General features: G+C 51.8%; 10 protein-coding genes across 10 annotated transcripts; 5 read left to right on the plus strand and 5 right to left on the minus strand.

Annotated features, from left to right (window-relative positions):
- Positions 1-508: 508 nt before the first annotated feature.
- Positions 509-2,418, minus strand: BO94DRAFT_536813 (uncharacterized protein). Its single transcript, XM_025612118.1, has 4 exons — positions 2,234-2,418; positions 1,835-2,143; positions 1,337-1,742; positions 509-1,272 (listed from the first exon to the last, which is right to left on the minus strand). The coding sequence occupies exons 1-4, from the start codon at positions 2,253-2,255 to the stop codon at positions 588-590; spliced, it is 1,422 nt and encodes a 473-aa protein (XP_025465590.1). The 5' UTR covers positions 2,256-2,418; the 3' UTR covers positions 509-587.
- A 319-nt stretch (positions 2,419-2,737) lies between these two features.
- BO94DRAFT_576515 (uncharacterized protein) lies at positions 2,738-3,865 on the minus strand. Its single transcript, XM_025615140.1, has 3 exons — positions 3,460-3,865; positions 3,137-3,374; positions 2,738-3,025 (listed from the first exon to the last, which is right to left on the minus strand). The coding sequence occupies exons 1-3, from the start codon at positions 3,837-3,839 to the stop codon at positions 2,801-2,803; spliced, it is 843 nt and encodes a 280-aa protein (XP_025465591.1). The 5' UTR covers positions 3,840-3,865; the 3' UTR covers positions 2,738-2,800.
- A 67-nt stretch (positions 3,866-3,932) lies between these two features.
- Positions 3,933-5,592, plus strand: BO94DRAFT_144889 (uncharacterized protein). The gene is made up of 2 exons (XM_025605753.1): positions 3,933-5,242; positions 5,297-5,592. Exons 1-2 carry the CDS (start codon positions 4,314-4,316, stop codon positions 5,532-5,534), a joined length of 1,167 nt encoding a protein of 388 aa, XP_025465592.1. The 5' UTR covers positions 3,933-4,313; the 3' UTR covers positions 5,535-5,592.
- A 1,027-nt stretch (positions 5,593-6,619) lies between these two features.
- Positions 6,620-7,540, minus strand: BO94DRAFT_625702 (uncharacterized protein). The gene is made up of 2 exons (XM_025617303.1): positions 7,108-7,540; positions 6,620-7,033 (listed from the first exon to the last, which is right to left on the minus strand). Exons 1-2 carry the CDS (start codon positions 7,238-7,240, stop codon positions 6,816-6,818), a joined length of 351 nt encoding a protein of 116 aa, XP_025465593.1. The 5' UTR covers positions 7,241-7,540; the 3' UTR covers positions 6,620-6,815.
- Positions 7,541-8,324: 784 nt separating this feature from the next.
- On the plus strand, positions 8,325-10,317 carry BO94DRAFT_520193 (FAD-binding oxidoreductase). Its single transcript, XM_025610095.1, has 2 exons — positions 8,325-9,150; positions 9,199-10,317. The coding sequence occupies exons 1-2, from the start codon at positions 8,722-8,724 to the stop codon at positions 10,144-10,146; spliced, it is 1,377 nt and encodes a 458-aa protein (XP_025465594.1). The 5' UTR covers positions 8,325-8,721; the 3' UTR covers positions 10,147-10,317.
- A 534-nt stretch (positions 10,318-10,851) lies between these two features.
- BO94DRAFT_469806 (SDR family NAD(P)-dependent oxidoreductase) lies at positions 10,852-11,716 on the plus strand (the record flags this gene model as incomplete). Its single annotated transcript, XM_025608303.1, has 2 exons — positions 10,852-11,411; positions 11,461-11,716. 2 exons carry the CDS (start codon positions 10,852-10,854, stop codon positions 11,714-11,716), a joined length of 816 nt encoding a protein of 271 aa, XP_025465595.1.
- A 624-nt stretch (positions 11,717-12,340) lies between these two features.
- On the plus strand, positions 12,341-12,932 carry BO94DRAFT_469771 (YbhB/YbcL family Raf kinase inhibitor-like protein; the record flags this gene model as incomplete). The annotated part of the gene is made up of 2 exons (XM_025608302.1): positions 12,341-12,461; positions 12,517-12,932. The coding sequence occupies 2 exons, from the start codon at positions 12,341-12,343 to the stop codon at positions 12,930-12,932; spliced, it is 537 nt and encodes a 178-aa protein (XP_025465596.1).
- A 322-nt stretch (positions 12,933-13,254) lies between these two features.
- BO94DRAFT_520201 (cysteine hydrolase family protein) lies at positions 13,255-13,821 on the minus strand (the record flags this gene model as incomplete). Its single annotated transcript, XM_025610096.1, has 1 exon — positions 13,255-13,821. One exon carries the CDS (start codon positions 13,819-13,821, stop codon positions 13,255-13,257), a length of 567 nt encoding a protein of 188 aa, XP_025465597.1.
- Positions 13,822-14,153: 332 nt separating this feature from the next.
- On the plus strand, positions 14,154-15,733 carry BO94DRAFT_587242 (MFS transporter; the record flags this gene model as incomplete). The annotated part of the gene is made up of 2 exons (XM_025615811.1): positions 14,154-14,402; positions 14,459-15,733. 2 exons carry the CDS (start codon positions 14,154-14,156, stop codon positions 15,731-15,733), a joined length of 1,524 nt encoding a protein of 507 aa, XP_025465598.1.
- Positions 15,734-16,629: 896 nt separating this feature from the next.
- On the minus strand, positions 16,630-17,199 carry BO94DRAFT_547814 (uncharacterized protein; the record flags this gene model as incomplete). Its single annotated transcript, XM_025613356.1, has 1 exon — positions 16,630-17,199. One exon carries the CDS (start codon positions 17,197-17,199, stop codon positions 16,630-16,632), a length of 570 nt encoding a protein of 189 aa, XP_025465599.1.
- Between the last annotated feature and the right edge of the window lie 13 nt (positions 17,200-17,212).

Below are 17,212 nucleotides of genomic sequence, written 5' to 3' on the forward strand. Positions count from 1 at the left end.
TAACTCATCATTGTCCGCAACCCGTACCCAAGACTGTTCTTGTTTCGTATTACGCGGCACCACACGGAGAGGCACTCGCTCCCGTTCATGAGAAAAGCACAGTCGAGTCAACCCTTCGCTATCTAGCACTATAGGTTCTTGATATACGTCGTGTTCAAGGCCAACCGTAAACTTAACTTAACTCAATACTGTGATTCGGTCGTCCCCCCTTTCAATCTTGACTAAGGATTCGTTGCCTCACAGGGAAAGGTGGGGAAGGGTACTTGATGCCAAGATACTTAGTAGACAGAGAGAGGGGAGAGAGGGATTCATCCTGGTTACTAAGGAAAGGGGAGAAGAGGAGGTGAGGCTCTACTTATGTGGGCTTTATTCGAGTGTGTTAATGGATGCGGGGTCAAACGAGTGTTACTAGTAGGGACAAGTGAGGGGGAATCACGAACACTGAATCACATGATTGGACGGCACGGAGAGGATGACTTATATATTCTAATCTATCTATCACTATAGTTCCACATTGTATTCCGATAAAAGTATAGAACATATTATATAACATTACATCATGTACACTTCTATTTATTCCCAATTCATTAAAGCGCCGAGGGAGTCTCCTTCCCTGGAACCATGTGCGACAGCACGGAGTTAAATATATCCTTCCCTGCTCGGTCATGTACCAGCCCGATCCACATGAAGGAGGACAGGATCGATCGCATCTCTGCCCAGGAGCGCACTTTACAGCCCCCCAGGTGATAGAGTAGCCACTGCCGGAAGTAGCTCCTCGCGGATGGCGTAAAGACCGAGAGCCCGCCAACGGTCAACAACCAGATCCAGAGTTCCGGGGAGACATCGTCCCTCATCACCAGGCCGCCGAGACATCGCCGGTACGAAGAAGCTAGATTTGTATACGGAATAGTGGCGCGCCACTGGAGGAAGATATCGAATCCGTAGCCTAATAGCGCTAGACGGATGGCTTCGTTGCGGGACCCACAGTCAAAGCTCATATGCAGCAAGGGGTACATGACGGAGGCCATGGTTTTGAGGAAGTCCTTTTCCGGGATCATGCCGTTCGATTCGACGGTGAGGTTGATTTGAGAACAGAATCCCTGCATGATGTGCCAGATCCTGGCGAGTCCAGAGTCGAGCTCCCGTACGAACGCAGGATCGGCGTTGCGGCGGGTCTGGAAGCAGAGCGCGGACGGCACGAAGATGTCGAGGTCCCGGTTCTCGAAAAAGGCGGGCTTGTTTCCACTGTGGATAGCCAGTCCCACATCGCACCTGCTTGGATGTTAGTCACATACTAGTAGCTACTAGGAGGGAGGAAGGATTCAACTGGACCCACCGGATGAGATCGATGACCAATTTGTTATTCGACATGAACGCGCCCAATCCCCCGCGCAGACGGACCATCTTTCGCAGACCCTCGGTGTGATGCCGGACCGCTTCAAAGTCCCCCATGATATGAGCATGCAAAACCAGGAGAATGACAATCATGACGGTCGCATTCGACACTTTAAGCTGCTCGTCGGCGAGTCGGTCACGCAGGAGGCGGATGGTCTTGACTAAATGAGGGGATAGAGACAGGTCGAAACCCTGGCGGGGGCGAAAGTAGGAGTGAGTGGTGATGACCATGGCGTTGAGGTAGGCGGCATCCAGGGTGAGCATGTCGAGCATCCAGGTGCGACTGGCGGTATTGAAGACGATACAGACGGCCAAAGGGTAGAATTCCGTCTTGGCTCGCTCGGTGACTAGTCAGTCTCCCATCCCATTAGTGCGTTGTCCGATCCAGCTGGTCGGGTCAGGATGGATGGATGGATGGATGGATGTATCTAGGACGTACAGTGCAGGATTGTGGCTAGAGAGGCCGGGCTGGTCATGTCATCGGCCAGCTGAATCAAGGACATGTCGTGTCCAATCCTGCGGGGAAGCTCCGACGCCGCTCGCGTGGCCACTGGAGCAGCTGAGGCCGCCACATCGTCTGTGCTCGTGTCGACCGGCTTGGATCCCAAGTCCAAGTCCTCTGCTTGGCGATACCGGGACTTGCCGCGGTTCTTACCAATCATGACATGGCTGCGGATGAGTTTGCGAGTATGGGGATCGACTTTCTTGGTGCTGGTGGAGATGATGAAGGGCATGTCCGCCGAGGCAACTAGGTATATAGCGCGGCACGAGTTAAAATACTGGCTACGCACATCTGCATGGTGGCCATCCAGGATGGAAGAAAGAAGGAAGCACATACCGGATCGCTGCGAGGGTGACATGGTGGCGGTGGGTTAAGATTAAGCTCCAGCCAGCGGACGGACGGATTATTGGCGTCGGTCGTCACGACCCAAACTGGCGGGGATGGAGGGAGGATCACGAGGACGCAAGTTTAAGCAAGGCAAAGCAGCTCAGACTGCTGGCTGAAAGAGGCAAGCAATTGTCGGGCCAGAACGGTGTATAAAAGAAGCCCGGCCATCCTCGCCGGCCCTCTCGTCTTCCCCGCCTTCCCCCGGAAGTCACCTGCCCTCTGTCCACTCGTTCCATTGGTCCAATGTTCCCCCCAAGTGGGTCAGACATTGTTGCCCATCTTGGGTTTAGTGCGGACTGCACGTGAGCAGATCCGCTCATTAACCCCGAAAAGGAAGGAGCTCAATCATACCCGCCGAGTACTTTCTTATTTTATGACGAGTACATTCGTCCTCTACTCCTCTACGACTCTACTACAAAGTGTGCTACACAGTAGCATGGATCTGCATCATTTGATTGCCTACATTCAAAACATTGCAGCTATCAGCTAACAAGCACTCAAGCCAACTACTACTCTTCATTCATTGCTGCCGGGTGGGAAGCGCCTTTTCAGGAAGGCATCAAGGCGACGGCTGTTGGCTTCACCCAACTTCTGGCCCTCGATGGCCAGAGTGGCCGTGGTATCACCGCAAGGCACCCCGAGAATCCAGCGGACGAACAATTCGTAGTTCTCGCGCTTGTTTTCTTTGAAGTCAACAAACTGGGATTTGGCGATGTACAGATGAAGTCCATCGTGGTACGCCTACAAGATACGCGCCTTGGATCGGAAGATGGAGACAGTCAGCACCTGAGGACAAAAATATTGCATTAGCCGAGGGATCCATGAAAGCATGATAGCATGATAGCCACCTACCGGAAACTTAGAGTGGCGAAAATATTCACCTCGGCCCAACCTAGCTCTCATATACCCCACAATAGGCAGGACTTCACTGCGACGCAAAGGTTCCTCCGGCTCGGCGTAATGAAACACTCGAAAGCTGCAGTGAGGCAGATCGCCGGATTCTATCTCAATGTCGGAGCAGGTCTGCCACTGATATGGATCGCTGGGTGTGCGCTCGCCAGTTGCAATACTGGGATACTCGTGGTAGCACCTGCAAGTTGGAGAACAATGCCAAGTGAGCTGTTAATTCCTTTCAAATCTCCCCTCCTGACCACCACCATCGGGCGAGCACTTACTTTCGTTGAACCCAGGGATGCTCTCTACCCCACCAGAGCTCATTCGAAGCACTCTGGAGGGTATGTTCCACCCGGCGTGGTTCACCACTGATTCCCTCCGTCCAGTCCGAAAATCTCACAGCCTTCCAGTCAGTCTTGGGCAGGTCCTCTGTTGGTCGTGGTTTGTAAAAGAGTTCGGAAGCCCCGTGACAGTCTCCGGTCAGGTCAAGCTCGGATAGCTTGATTCTGAGGTTCTCGAGATCATTGTCGTTCAGAGTTGTGTGGTCGAGGAGTTGGGTTTCTTTGAAGATGCGTGTCAGGTTGGAGTATACAACAGAGATCTTTAACACCCGCTCGCGGGCCTGCAGGCGTTTGTCTTGCATCTGTCCTTGAGCAGCCATTGTGGAGACGTCTGAACGTGGTAATGGCCTTGCGCAGCGGAAATGCCGGTTGTGTGAGAGGTGACACAGAGAGGATGGGCCGCTTTATATAGGGAAAGCCCGCTGGCGTTGCCCAGGCAGCTGCCGCGATGGGATCCCTGCTATTCCCTAAGGAATGAATGCTTCACTGAGGAAGGAGACTTCCCCGTAAGGGTATCAATGAAGTCGGAATCTAACACGGGAGACTTCCCCGTAATGATATCAGTGAAATCGGGAGTCAACAGGAACTTTCCGATCACTGGGGAAGATTCTTGCCTGCAGTAGGGAGCGGCCTGTAAAATCAGACCATGGCGTCAAGTCTCGTCCCCTATATCAAGAGGCCCTGACCCTGCTTTCCTCGTCTACCAGCATTGTTTATCAAAGTCTCATCTAAGAACGCTACCATGCCTGCCGACTCGCTGGCCACCCGAATCGAAACGGAAAAACAATGGGAGAATGCCACCTCGACCCGTGGATGCCCCGATATCTCAGTTTACGGGCTTAGGCATTATGCTTCCGCGTCAAAAATCGGGGCCCCCCCAGTACCTTGCCCTCAGAGCTCTCTGGAAATGCAACAAACGCACCTTGTTCCAGCCGTCTGACTGGAGGATCCAGGGTGTAGCCAAGGCACGGAAATCCCTGAAGGGCCTGGCCCACTGGGAAAAGTTCCTCCACGCAGTTCCCCTTGTGTTTTCTGAGGCTGACATTCTGCCTGTTACTTCTGACCTTGGCGATCTTAAGCTCATATGGTACTATGGGCAGCTGATTCGTTCTGCTCCTGCACAAGATCGCCCCGACAACGAGGATAATGTGAGGTTCACTCCAATCTCGAAACGCACAAAGTTTCAGGAAAAGCAGGTGGCCAAACAAGGCTCCGTTCTAGACACACCGACTCCTCTCCCAAAGGAGATCGCGATCACCAATCTCTTAGGGCACTTCAGTCTTGATGAAAATCCGACTTCGGATCCGAAAGAAACCCCATCAACTGATTTCTACCCAGATTCTCCGGAGGATGACCTACGTAGGGATCCAACCTACGAGGACGGTTCCGATGACTTTCCTCCAGTCTCTGATGAAAACTTGGTAAACACCTACTTGCTTGGGCTCGCGAGTCTAGTAACCATGTCGTCCGAGGGAGTCCAGGCTCATTGGTCTCAACAACGCAAGGCGTACAAGGTTCGAAGTAAGGGAGCCAAGCTATACGAGGCGCGCACTGACGGGCATCTATTCTTAACCGAGGGTAAGCAAACAAAAGCCATTGTCGAGGTAAAAGCTATGGCGAGAGATGACTTGCCCACTGTGAGGATGCAGGAAACTGCTGAAATAGCAGCATGGATCCACGAATGCCCCGATGAGATCCTTAAGGATACTCCAAAAGATAAAGTGTCAGTGTCCTACATGCAAATTAAGCCATAGAGTTAAGCTAATTAGAGATTTAGTTTTCGCCGCTTGTTGTTCTCGGAGAACCGACATGAGATCTACCTCATCATCGCAGAATACAGTGCCAACTATGTTGACCAGCTCACTAACCCAAATCACGCATCCAAATCCAAGTCATTTCTAACGATGAATGAATATGGACCGTGGGATATTGGAGTTAGAGATGATGTGGAGGACATCGCCTCGGTAATGTTAGCAGTGACTTTGCAATTCAGTAAAGGATTGCCACTTATCTAGCCTTCTCGTGGTGCAAAGTTTTGGTAGGTCCTACAGTCCCTCCCAGGGCTTCCAAACCATTCTACAATGTCTGGTAAGGGTCTTGCACGCTACAAAGATAGGCACTCAAACACCTTCACCCTGCAGGAAATGGACGCCTAAAGGCATTCCTGAAAACAGCTGTCACTGTTGTTTGATCTTTCGGGTTATGAAAATTTGGCTCTAACAACTCCTGTCCGTGATGATATTTTGTCGTTCCATCGGAGAAGTTTCGAGTACAATGTTTTGAATTCAATTTAACTTCTATCTCTTGTTGTTGGTCCTTTCACCATTCCCTTAGATACATAGTAAACGATCATAAACAATTCTAAAACTTTTATAAAAAGGGTAAAAGTAAGGTACCAGTCTGGGTAATATAGTGTTGGGATCCCCGATGGGCTCCCATGCCGGTAGGCAACGTAGGGTCACGTGACCCTCCTCCCTACACCGCTAGTTAGTCCATATAGATGGCCTACGAGGCCCCTAGCTAGATCATCATCCATCTCATTCTACACGGTTGAATCGCCTTAGTAGCCAATCCAACATATAGTATACTACCTGACATCATCAAACTCCTCACTGCCAGAATATCCCCCAACACCAACTTTCGACTCCTGTACCTAATCAAGATCAATTCAGGTGTTTTCTTCAGCCACCTTTCACACGTAGAATGCCTACTACGCTTTATATTACCTGCCTTATTACTAAAGTCTGTGTTGCTTGTGGGTTCAAATACCTGAACGCTGAAATTAATATCTGGAGCTTGAGCCTCATATTTATGCCTGAGGTTTCGATACTAGTATCTCTGCCTGGGGCATACCTGAACCCTTCGAGACCACTTGTGAAGCTTTTCGCGTCGTTTACATGACTGCTAGTGATAGAACGTGAGAGGTCATTGTGACATTATCTATGAGGCTACCCATGCTGTTTGTAGGATTCTTTGTGGGGTCATCTCTGAGACAGTGTGTGAGATCGTTGATAAGACCTCTTATTCTTACTATCTTTTTGGTAAAGCCCTTTCTAAGGGCCATATGTGAAGATTTAGATCTTGAATCTGAGATTAGATAGTCATGGTTCTGCTAATAGGATAAGGTTGTGGTTTTAGCATGGCCGATGTGGCTGTAGCGACCCCCTATTGTAGATTCAATTTCATCCGAGCCGCCTCTAGCTCTTGACCACCACAGTCGCATCATGCATAGAAGTACCCATCAAGCTAAATGAGTAGAGCTGAATCGGTCTGCTATTATATCTTCCCCATGCTTTCTACTCGCCCATCTCTCGATCTGACCCCTGATGACTATACTTTTCTATGACGTGCCACTTCCACGTGCGATGCCGAAGTACTTTCCCCAAGAAGAACAACACAACCGCAAGGGCGATAATCGCCCCCGCAATGCACGCCATCTCCCCAAAGGCGACAATATACCCTTCTATATCGATCCAGGGATTGGTGTAGAACGAGAGTAGGAAGCCGAATGCAGCTGCAGCATCCAAACTCATTAGTAAGTTTGGAATATATGTATAGTAGGAATATAAGGATGAAGTGGGCTTTCACCTTTGAAAGCTAAGATGGAAACGGTCGCCTTACCCATCGTTGGCCGATAGCTAGCGATCACATGCACCATAGTGACGTTTGTCACCTGCACGATCGCGAAGTTCAGTAGATTCAACGCCACCGTCGGAACCATCCATGTAGGTGATTGTTTACTCCTACGCCGTATAGAATCAATGAAATAGGCGCGCACACATCGCCGATAATTACAGAAGGCAACCGCATGTCTGGATGGCGAATGCCGCCATTCCGTTGGGTGAACCAGTCCGCTGTTCAGTCAGAGAGGTGGCCCCCAAAGGCAATGCCCATAAAGGAACTCAGCAGCCCAGAGATAAAGTACAAGCCGGACTGCCAGGACATGAAGCCGTAGGCTTCGGAATATACCGTGGCAAAGCTGAGGAGATGGCGACGAGGCGTCCAACCGTGACAGCAAAGACTAGAGAGGTCCAAGAACAGAAGGAGAGATGATTAGTACTATAGGTCGGACGAAGATGCGGAACAGAGATTCCGAGGTGTGAATGCCATTGAAAAGACGGAGCGATCGGAGGTAAGACTACCTTTGTGGGATCACGGTGGATGGTTGGTTTGATGGCTCGTAAGAATTGGGTTCAATTGTCGGGGGCTCAGATCGTCCATCAGGGCTTCTTCCTGGAGCGCAGGCTGACGGTCAAATGTCGTTTCGGGAAACGTGAAGATGACCAGCAGGGTCAAGCCCCCGATTAGCGCAGATGCGACATAGTAGATGTAACGCCAGTGGAGGCTGATCGTAATGAGTCCATCAATTATGATGCCGCCCATACTTGACAATCAAGGGCATCCAAAATAGCATGCCAATGCCCTGACTCAAAGACGTCGTACTGTTAAAATATGATACCCTGGCGATGGGGGTTAAAGTTGGAGCTGACAGGCCCGAGAAAGTGAATTGTTGTTGGTGGATGGCCACAGTTGGCCCGGCGGCCAGGAAGTTGCAGAAGAAGACGGCCAGGCAGACGACGATGGCGATGTAGTACCGGAAGGCGGAGGGCCTACCACCGGGTCAGTGGCACCACACATGCAGGGCTTATGACTGACCAATTCAAGGGGTCATTCGGATTCCCTGACGGGGTGGGAATTAGTAAAACCTCGTTGGTCTCATGATGCCGCAGGCGTAGGCTTCCGAGGGCATCCCTGAGGGTCTCCTCTTGATGCGACGTTATGGGCTTCGACATCATGGGGGACTCTCAGGATCATTTGGTATATGCCGTCACCATATTTCAAGCCAAGAGCCATCGAGGCACAATGAGACCGACGAGCGTCGATGGGGTATCCGAGTCCTCAGTTTGTACCCGTCCAAGGTCAGAGTCACGATCCCATCCAGCATCACCAACTGAACCGCTTATTTTCCTCCACCCATCCGAAGCCGTGAAAGGCCAGAAACCCGTCGATCCCCGATGTGATGTGCGGGGTAGAATGTGGCCCGCAGTGGTTCCGAGACGTCGATAATGCAGGAACTGGGCGCCTTTAGCCTTCGCACTGGCGTGGATCCCCGGCGGCATAACCTTAAATGCTTTGCCGCCCGCGGAGAGCAGCAGTTTTGCCCATCTTCCCTCGAATATCTTGAATTACTCAACACTCAAAATGCATATTATCTGGCGCGATTCCGCTGAACCAGCTGCCTATGAAGAGGCGCGCGTAGGCCGAGTCTTCAACCATCGACGTCCCCAAAGATTCCCGTTGGCAGTCGTCAAAGCGACGAGCCAGAACGACATCATTGCAGCCGTGAAGCTAGCCGCAGAGAAGAAATGTCGTGTCGCTGTGCGCTCTGGGGGTCATTCATGGGCGGCCTGGAGTGTACGCGACGACTCCATCCTGATCGACCTGGGAAACTACAAGCACCTGGAGGTGGATGTCGAGAGTCAAATCGCGAGAGCCACCCCAAGTCTGACGGGAAAGGAACTGAACGGTAATCTGATCAAAGAGTACGGCCTGATGTTCCCTGGAGGTCATTGCCCGGACGTGGGTCTAGGTGGCTTTCTACTGCAAGGGGGGATGGGATGGAATTGTCGGGTCGGGTTGCGTATATCCCCTATAATTCGGGCGCTAACAGGCATATAGAATTGGGGCTGGGCCTGCGAAAGAGTCCAAGCGGTCGACGTGGTGACAGCCACGGGCGAGCTGCTCCACTGCAATGCGACCCAAAATCGGGAGCTCTACTGGGCCGCCAGGGGAGCTGGTCCTGGCTTCCCCGGCGTGGTAACGCAGTATCACTTGGAGCTGATCCCTCATCCCAAGGACGGCTTCCGCTCATCCGGATATGTGTACCCCATCCGTCTCTACCGCCAGGCTTTTGATTGGATTCTATCCATCACCCCCGGCTTTGATGAGGACACCGAGATCGCCGTTGTGGCTTGCTATCCAGAGGGGATCGACGAACTTTGCTTGTTCATTCTATTTGTCACCATGAAGTCCTCCTCAGATGACGCTGAAAAAGCTTTGCGTCCAGCAGAAGAGAGTCGACCGGCCGGGGCGATCCAGGAATGGTTCTGCCAGGTGGACAGTCTGGAAAGTCAATACGCGCAGCAAGCCAAGGCAAACCCGGAAGGACACCGATACTGCGCCGAGAACGCCTACATCCGCAATGACGCCGACGTACCCGCCGTACTAGAAGAAGCGTTCACGACACTCCCAGACAAGAAGGCGTTTGCGCTCTGGTATGCAATGTACCCCTGCAGCCGTCGAAAGCTTCCCGATATGGCGCTGAGTATGCAGTCGGACCATTACTTCGCGCTGTACACTGTTTGGGAGGAGGAGAAGGATGATGCCAGGTGCCAGTCGTGGGTGGCTAATATTATGAAGAAAGTGGAACGACACGGGGTAGGCTCCTATCTAGGAGATGCGGACTTTCAGGTGCGGAAGACGAGGTTCTGGGCGGATCCCAATGCCCGACGGCTGATGGACATCCGCCGCAAGTGGGATCCCCAGGGACGTATCTGTGGCTATCTGGATAAGGGGGACCAGTCCGGTACGAGGGGGCTCGACAACGCACACGACATGAAGCTGTGAGCAATCACCGTCTGTGGCTGGCTTAGTGTGTGCTTTCCATTGGCTGGTTTGTCTAGCGAATAAATACTCTGCAGGCGGATTTCTTGGTTTGGTCTTGCGATAGAACTATCTAGTCCTTAGTGTTATGATCGACTCGAGGCAAGGGAGCTGTTGTACACGATTCGGAGAGTTTTATGTACCTATACACACTTTGAAATCGATAAGTTAGTATCACATCGTCCAGAGAGATCAGTCAAGTCAAACCTGCAGGCGCTCTAAAATGTTGGCATCATATCCTGCCATGGCGCGACTCCCTTGGCTAGGAGCTCACGACGTTAGTGGGCTCGGGAAGGTTTCGACCCACTTGCTGATCGGTTGATGGTCCACCGTCCAGGCATCCGTTTGGATGGCAGCAAATAGTGGTGACAAGATTTTGGGGCAACCAGGGACGGCAGGAGTTCCCACAAGCGATGTGATGAAGATGCAGCAAAGTGTGAGGATGGTAAGCGGTGGTTGGCCCGTGTCGGGTTGTGGAGGGCGTCGGAGAGGAGCTGGGGAGAGGTGAATGGTGAGTGGTGAGTGAGTGGTGGTGACGCGGTCGGGGGCAAAACTGGAGGGGCCGGGCTTGTTTCCCCGGCTGCGGGACACCAGATCAGCGCATTCGCTGGCACCTTTATAAGGGACCAGGACAAGGTGGTCCGGGGACAAATGTCGAACCTGCTCCTGATGTCACCATTTAATCGACTTGGCCTTGTCAAGGACCACCTCTTGCCCAAGATGGTGGAGCAAACCCTACAGAATAAGGTCGCCATCGTCAGCGGCTCCTCGTCAGGCATTGGCGCCGCCATTGTGCGGGAGCTCTCTGGGCGCGGAGCCAGCACGGTGGTCAACTATCCTTTCTCTGGACTGGAAGCCGAAGCAGTTGCCCTGGTGACTTCCCTTCCATCTCCCTCCATTTTCGTCGAGGCGGATATGGGCACGGTGTCAGCTCCACAAGCCCTGGTCGACGCTGCAGTGTCAAAATGGGGCAGAGTCGATATCCTGGTCAACTGTGTTGCACTGGCGGTGAACAAGCCACTTGAGGAGCAGACGCTCGACGACTGGGACAGATTGGTGAATATCAATGGCCGCGGAACGTTCTTGTTGACCCAGGCGACCTTGAAGCATCTCACCAAGGGCACCGGGAGGATCGTAAATATCATCAGCATATCTGGACGAGGACCTCCTCCAAACCAAACCATTTATGCCGGAACTAAGGGAATGGTGGATTCCTTCACCAAGTGCTGGTAGGTCCTGATGCTATCTGCTGAACGTTCATGTTGCTGACCTGAATAGGGCCAAGGAGCTTCCCCTCAAGTATGGCTGCACCGTCAATGCGGTCAGTCCGGGGCCGACCAAGACGGAGGGCTTCGCAGCGGCCGGGGAGGAGCAGATGAAGATCCTCCAACCGATCATCGACCAGACGCCGGTCGGGCCACGGATGGCTGCACCGGATGAGATTGCGTTTGCCGTGGCATTTTTATGTGAGGAGAGGGCAAGGTGGATCAACGGGGCACATATCGTTGCATCTGGGGGATTATTCATCGATTAGCATCATCCACTGGACTTCACGCAGTCTGCGGTCGCTGGTTCAGTCATTCTTGTTTCCATGGGTGAGATGAGAGTGACCTATTAGCAGTAACTGCCACTTCCCTTGTCAACTCACCTTACTTGTTGATTTCCAGTTCCTTCTCTTGTTGCTCACACTTGTATTGCACAATTTTGTATGAGAGTGAGCATAACTATGCCTCTCCGGTGTCACAGCTTCTGTGGGTTACCAACATGAATCACTGCGCGTCACCATGCCATATATTGAGGCCAGACATGACACTGATATCTCTGGACTAGGATGCCATCGAACGCAACTGCCCACAACCTGCAATGTTCTGTGCAGAGACACCGATCTAGACCAGTTCAGGACCATCTCCACTGAAGAGTAGCGTGAATGGAATGCGGCTCGGAAAATCCCCATCCGGCAGTGGTATCTCCGAGGGTTGTTCTTAACGCCGGGTCTATAGCTTCATGCTGGCTTCAAGCAATCCAGTCAAGCAACCGTTCACTCTGTTCATCTCTCTCTACACTCCTCACTCAACCCTCCTCACTTATCACACCTTGCTCCTCACTCCCACTCACTGCTACGATCTTCAAACACCTCCTCCGAGGGATTCGTCCCAAGATGCCGTCTCTGAAGAATGTCGAGAGGGCGATGAAGCTGATCGAAAGAGACGAGTACAAGGTTTTGGGTCTTACTTTCGGAAACCGCCACGTCCAACCCGGCCAGTACGTCTCCAAGGCTGGTAAGTGTCTCCAGAGCTGATAATTGCATCTCAATATCCTCGACTAACCAACCAGATGCGGCGAGCCCACCCCAGCTTTCCTTCCAGAGGCTCAAGGCCTGTGGCACCTATATGGCTGTATGTCTCGATCTCGACGCTCCTTTTGCCTCCTTTAATTTCATGAGTCCCATTCTCCACTGGATCCAGCCCGGCCTGCTGCCCGTTCGCACCCAGAGCGGCAATTACATTTTGAGAGTCGCCGCGCCGTTCGTAGCTGACTACATGGGACCTCACCCTCCTCCGCGTGTCGCCCCTCACCGTTATCTATTCATTCTTTTCGAGCAGCCTCCCGGATTTGAGGTGAAGCATCACGCCCCTGCCAAGGGAAGAAAGTTCGGAAAGTGGCCGCGCATGCGCTACAATCTTGACAAGTGGTCAAAGAAAATCGGACTCGGCCCGGTGGTGGGTGCCAACTACATCCTGTGCAACTAGCTGGTTTTCGGCGGTTATCTCACTTGAGGGATCTCGATGGTCTGTGACATGGTCGTCACTATTTTCTCGGCACATTTAACGCCAGATCAATGTTCCCTTACAACATAGTTGAAGAGGAGCGGGGGATGAAAAGTGAAGATCGGTTTTTCATGTAACTAATTGAACCCAAACAGGGTATTTAAAACATCTGCCGGACAGATCGTTGAGTTACATCAGTTAGATGCAGAAAATACAAAATAATGACAATATGCTTTGCATACATGCAAGTAAATGACCTCATCCGTCTTGTTCTGCTTATCCACAGGTAGTATAGATCTCAAAATCACTGCCCAATCTCTTTCAACCACACCTCAGAGCTAATGACGCGACCCTGGCGTGAAAAGACCTTATTCATCAGCACCTGATGAAGCTCGGGGTCACGATCCATGCACAAATCCTCCACAACAGTCACATTGTAGTCCAGATCCGCGGCTGAGCGAACCGTCGACAGCACTGCACCGCTGGTTATAAGGCCTGCAATGACCACCTCCGTAATGCCCATGGATCGAAGGATGAGGTCGAGGTCAGTGCTGGTGAAAGCCGAGACTCGATGCTTGGTAACAATAGGCTCTTCCTCAGATGATGACACAGCCGGATGAACCTGGGCGGACTGGTGATTGTTTCGGAAGGCCCCCCAGGCCTTGACCTTGCTCATGGAGGAGTTTCGGGGGTGACACTCAGGGTAACCTGCACGGAAACCAGTGACCACGTGGATAATGTCCACCTGGACATTTCGCACAGCCTGTGTCACCGATGCAACGGCTTGGAGGTAAGGCTCGGTGTTTTCGAGGCGATCGACGACGCCGTTTTGCACGTCTAAGAGGACAAGAGCTGGCTTTTCGGCAGTCATGGTGGAAGTCAAGGAGCAATGTGAGGAGTAGTAGCTTTGAATGGTGGCTTGTGAGGAAAGAATGAGTGCTGGTGAGGGGAAGTTGCTTGTTAATGAACCTGCTCGCTGGAATCTGGACCCAGGTTGCACAGCCGCGGTCCAAGCCGGTCCCGGGCCTGGGTGGCCGTTACCGGCTTTGGAAGTTGCCCCATGATGTAGTGTACCACAACAACTCTGGTTTTGGCTTTCTCATACTCACCTCTCTCAACTTGATGAAATACAGAGCTATATCTAGATTCTAAAGAAAATTTCGGGGATCAAATCCTGGTATGAACGACCAACAACCCCCCTCGATGGCTGAACAACGCCCAGATGCAAACGATCCCGACCTGGAGAAAGAGGCAACACAGGATGAAGCACCCAGGCTGGAGCTATTCTCCGTCTTTACTGTCAACCAGAAAAGAGCGATGGTGGCCACGGGCTCACTGGCGAGTTTCTTTTCTCCGTTGTCCTCGAGTATCTACTTCCCCGCACTGGATACAATAGCGGGGGCACTCAACGTCTCTACTTCCAAAATTGATCTGACGGTCACAACCTATTTGGTAAGTTCGTGAAGCGCTCGGGGATCAGTCACTGACAGTTGGGTCTTTACACACAGATCATGCAAGGCGTGGCGCCGACTTTGATCGCAGGATTCTCAGACACCGCTGGGAGACGACCGGCGTACATCATCTGCTTCACCATCTACATCGCCGCGAACCTTGGCCTCGGACTACAAAATAACTACGGTGCTTTGCTTGGCTTACGATGTCTTCAGAGTGCGGGAAGCAGTGGCACTGTGGCGTTGGCGAACGGGCTGGTGGGCGACCTGGTCACGTCGGCGGAACGAGGGACCTACATAGCATACGCCTCCCTCGGGAGCATGCTGGGCCCTTCTTTGTCCCCGATCATCGGCGGCTTGCTCAGTCAGTATCTGAACTGGCACTGGCTGTTCTGGTTTCTCCTCATATACTCGGGCGCTTTCTTCATTCCCCTGTTGCTCTTCCTTCCGGAGACCTGCCGCAAGGTCGTTGCAGATGGCTCGGTTCCCCCGCCTTTATTCAATCAGTCCGTGAGCGACGTGATCCGACACCGAAATCGGAAGGCGAAAGGCAAGGTCGTGGAGGAAGACAAAGTGGCTGAAGTGCGCAAGAACTACGCTTTTCGGATTCCGTCTCCTATGCCCACGCTGAGGGTGGTTGTCGACCTAGAAACCGCGTTCATTCTTCTCGCGACAGGCGTGACGTTTGCCTGTTTCTATGCCGTGATGACGGGGGCCACCACTTCCTTCCATAACGTCTACCACCTCAACAACATCCAGACCGGGTTGATGTACATCCCCATTGGGGCTGGAGGAATCGCATCGGCGTTCACGACCGGCCGTCTGATGGACTGGAACTATCGTCGACATGCAACCCGAGTTGGCATGCCTGTCATCCGCAATGTGCGACAGGACCTGACCAACTTCAACATCGAACGAGTGAGGCTGGAAATTGGTTTACCGATGTTCTACACGTGTCTGGCGTCGATGATCGCCTACGGTTGGGTTCTTGGGCACAAGGTCAATCTAGCGGTGCCTGTTATCCTGCTCTTCATCTCGGGCTGGAGTCTCAACGGCACGTCGCAAGTTCTGAACGCGATGATGGTCGACTTGTGGCCTGGACGGTCGGCAGCGGCAACCGCAGCCAGCAATTTATTCCGGTGTGAGCTGGGAGCTGCAGCTTCGGCGGCCATTACACCCATGAGTGAAGCGATGGGACAAGGTTGGGCATACACAACGTTGGGGCTAATTTCAGTGGCCGTGTCGCCGACTATGTGGGTGGTGATGGGCAAGGGGATCGAATGGCGACAAAGACGGCTTCGCAGGGAGCAGGAGAGAATGGCTCAATCGTAAAATGGGGGAATGATCAAACGATTGTGCTTTTGCACGTTTCTGCATGACTGTCAGCTCTTCCTGACATCCGTCCGATCTTGCGACCTATCCAACAAGACAGACCTACTCAAGACCCCGCTAAATAATTACAGCATAGCTACAATATACAATAGACCATGTTATAACCCCATTGCCTACCTCGTACATACCCAAAACAAAACCATCAAGTATTCTCACCCTTCCTTCCTCGATACTTCAAAAGCGGGAATCTTTCCTCCGGTCGGCAACCCTACAATATCACCCAGAATAAATCTACGAAAATCAACATAGATTGTCAGTCGAAATACATCATCCCCGTAGACTAACACATCCAAAAAGGGTTTTAATGATAACTCGTCCATCGAGCTAGACAATATGCCAGATAATCAAAATCCAACAGCCAAGGAGTGTTAAAAGCAAATTCAAGCACGTCTAAACGTGACAAAAACTTTAAGCGCAATGACTGCAGAGCAGTAAGGCCAAACACCATGTTATGGACGCAAGTCAAGATAGTCACGGTATATAACAACATCAGGTCGTATATATAAACGATTATAAAGTCACAGAAAATCGTAAATCACAGGATATCGTTAATTCCAACATCATAAAAGACCGTAAGAAGAACAGGTCATGCAGACGTGTCACTGGGTAACCAAGATTCGGCTCGGCGCACGTGGATATTTTAACCCCGATCCGGTTGATGAAACCCTATATGATGTCTCTTTATAGATGGGGCCACGGGTCATCGGCGATCCGATCTTCGTTGCTCTAATATGCTTGGCGATGATTTCTATGGTGTGACAGACGGATCAGTGGGCCACCCGGGTATATTATCCTCTATTATCACTCCCTCTGTGTACAAAGTCCCCAGTCCCGGTTCAACGAGTTGGTAGTTCAGTTATGCCTGGCTGAGGAAGCTCATACACGGATTCGGGAACGGTATTGAGGAGGTCTCTAGCATATGCATCGGCTCGGTCTATCTCGTCAGGCCCCAGCCACGGATAGAATAGTGATACCGGTTTCTGGAAGTGGGCAAGGGTTCGCAGAGAGGTATCGAATGATACCATGACTTGAGTGTATGTAGGTGTCAGTGACGTGATATCTCCGGCGCTGACTGGGGAACTCCGGATCCCATTTTGGTGATCTTGGACCAGAATTAACAATCTCTGTAGTATGTGTCGTAACGCGATCATATGGTCTAGGATAAGTCGCTGGTAGGAAAGGTAGGGTTCGTGAGTGACATTCCGGTCGCAGATGGGAGATTGTCCCAGGGTCATCATTATCCTCATGAATGTTTGCAAGTTTTCAAATGCCCAGGTGCTATTGAGTTGATATATAAGTGGTACGAGGATGCATGCGTGCAACAGGTCTCGAACACGTCTGTCTTCTTCTTCCATGAGCGGAACCAGATTGGACGATGGAGGGCGGGTTTCAAAATGAGAGGCCATGTCTGTCCCTGAA

This window comes from Aspergillus sclerotioniger, assembly GCF_003184525.1.
Source record: "Aspergillus sclerotioniger CBS 115572 chromosome Unknown BO94scaffold_20, whole genome shotgun sequence".
NCBI classification, from domain to species: Eukaryota; Fungi; Ascomycota; class Eurotiomycetes; order Eurotiales; family Aspergillaceae; genus Aspergillus; species Aspergillus sclerotioniger.

What these genes read in the sequence shown, in the direction of transcription:
- BO94DRAFT_536813 (XM_025612118.1), bottom strand. Translation starts at nt 2,255, where the DNA reads ATGTCACCCTCGCAGCGATCCG. An exon ending in TCTAGCCACAATCCTGCACT is followed by an intron (nt 1,743 to 1,834) that starts GTACGTCCTAGA and finishes GAGACTGACTAG; the next exon opens with TCACCGAGCGAGCCAAGACG. An exon ending in TTGGTCATCGATCTCATCCG is followed by an intron (nt 1,273 to 1,336) that starts GTGGGTCCAGTT and finishes ACATCCAAGCAG; the next exon opens with GTGCGATGTGGGACTGGCTA.
- BO94DRAFT_576515 (XM_025615140.1), bottom strand. Translation starts at nt 3,839, where the DNA reads ATGGCTGCTCAAGGACAGATGCAAGACAAACGCCTGCAGGCCCGCGAG. An exon ending in CATCCCTGGGTTCAACGAAA is followed by an intron (nt 3,375 to 3,459) that starts GTAAGTGCTCGC and finishes TCCAACTTGCAG; the next exon opens with GTGCTACCACGAGTATCCCA. An exon ending in TTCGCCACTCTAAGTTTCCG is followed by an intron (nt 3,026 to 3,136) that starts GTAGGTGGCTAT and finishes CGTATCTTGTAG; the next exon opens with GCGTACCACGATGGACTTCA.
- BO94DRAFT_144889 (XM_025605753.1), top strand. Translation starts at nt 4,314, where the DNA reads ATGCCACCTCGACCCGTGGATGCCCCGATATCTCAGTTTACGGGCTTA. An exon ending in GATACTCCAAAAGATAAAGT is followed by an intron (nt 5,243 to 5,296) that starts GTCAGTGTCCTA and finishes TTAGAGATTTAG; the next exon opens with TTTTCGCCGCTTGTTGTTCT.
- BO94DRAFT_625702 (XM_025617303.1), bottom strand. Translation starts at nt 7,240, where the DNA reads ATGGTTCCGACGGTGGCGTTGAATCTACTGAACTTCGCGATCGTGCAG. An exon ending in TTCCATCTTAGCTTTCAAAG is followed by an intron (nt 7,034 to 7,107) that starts GTGAAAGCCCAC and finishes TGGATGCTGCAG; the next exon opens with CTGCATTCGGCTTCCTACTC.
- BO94DRAFT_520193 (XM_025610095.1), top strand. Translation starts at nt 8,722, where the DNA reads ATGCATATTATCTGGCGCGATTCCGCTGAACCAGCTGCCTATGAAGAG. An exon ending in GGATGGGATGGAATTGTCGG is followed by an intron (nt 9,151 to 9,198) that starts GTCGGGTTGCGT and finishes ACAGGCATATAG; the next exon opens with AATTGGGGCTGGGCCTGCGA.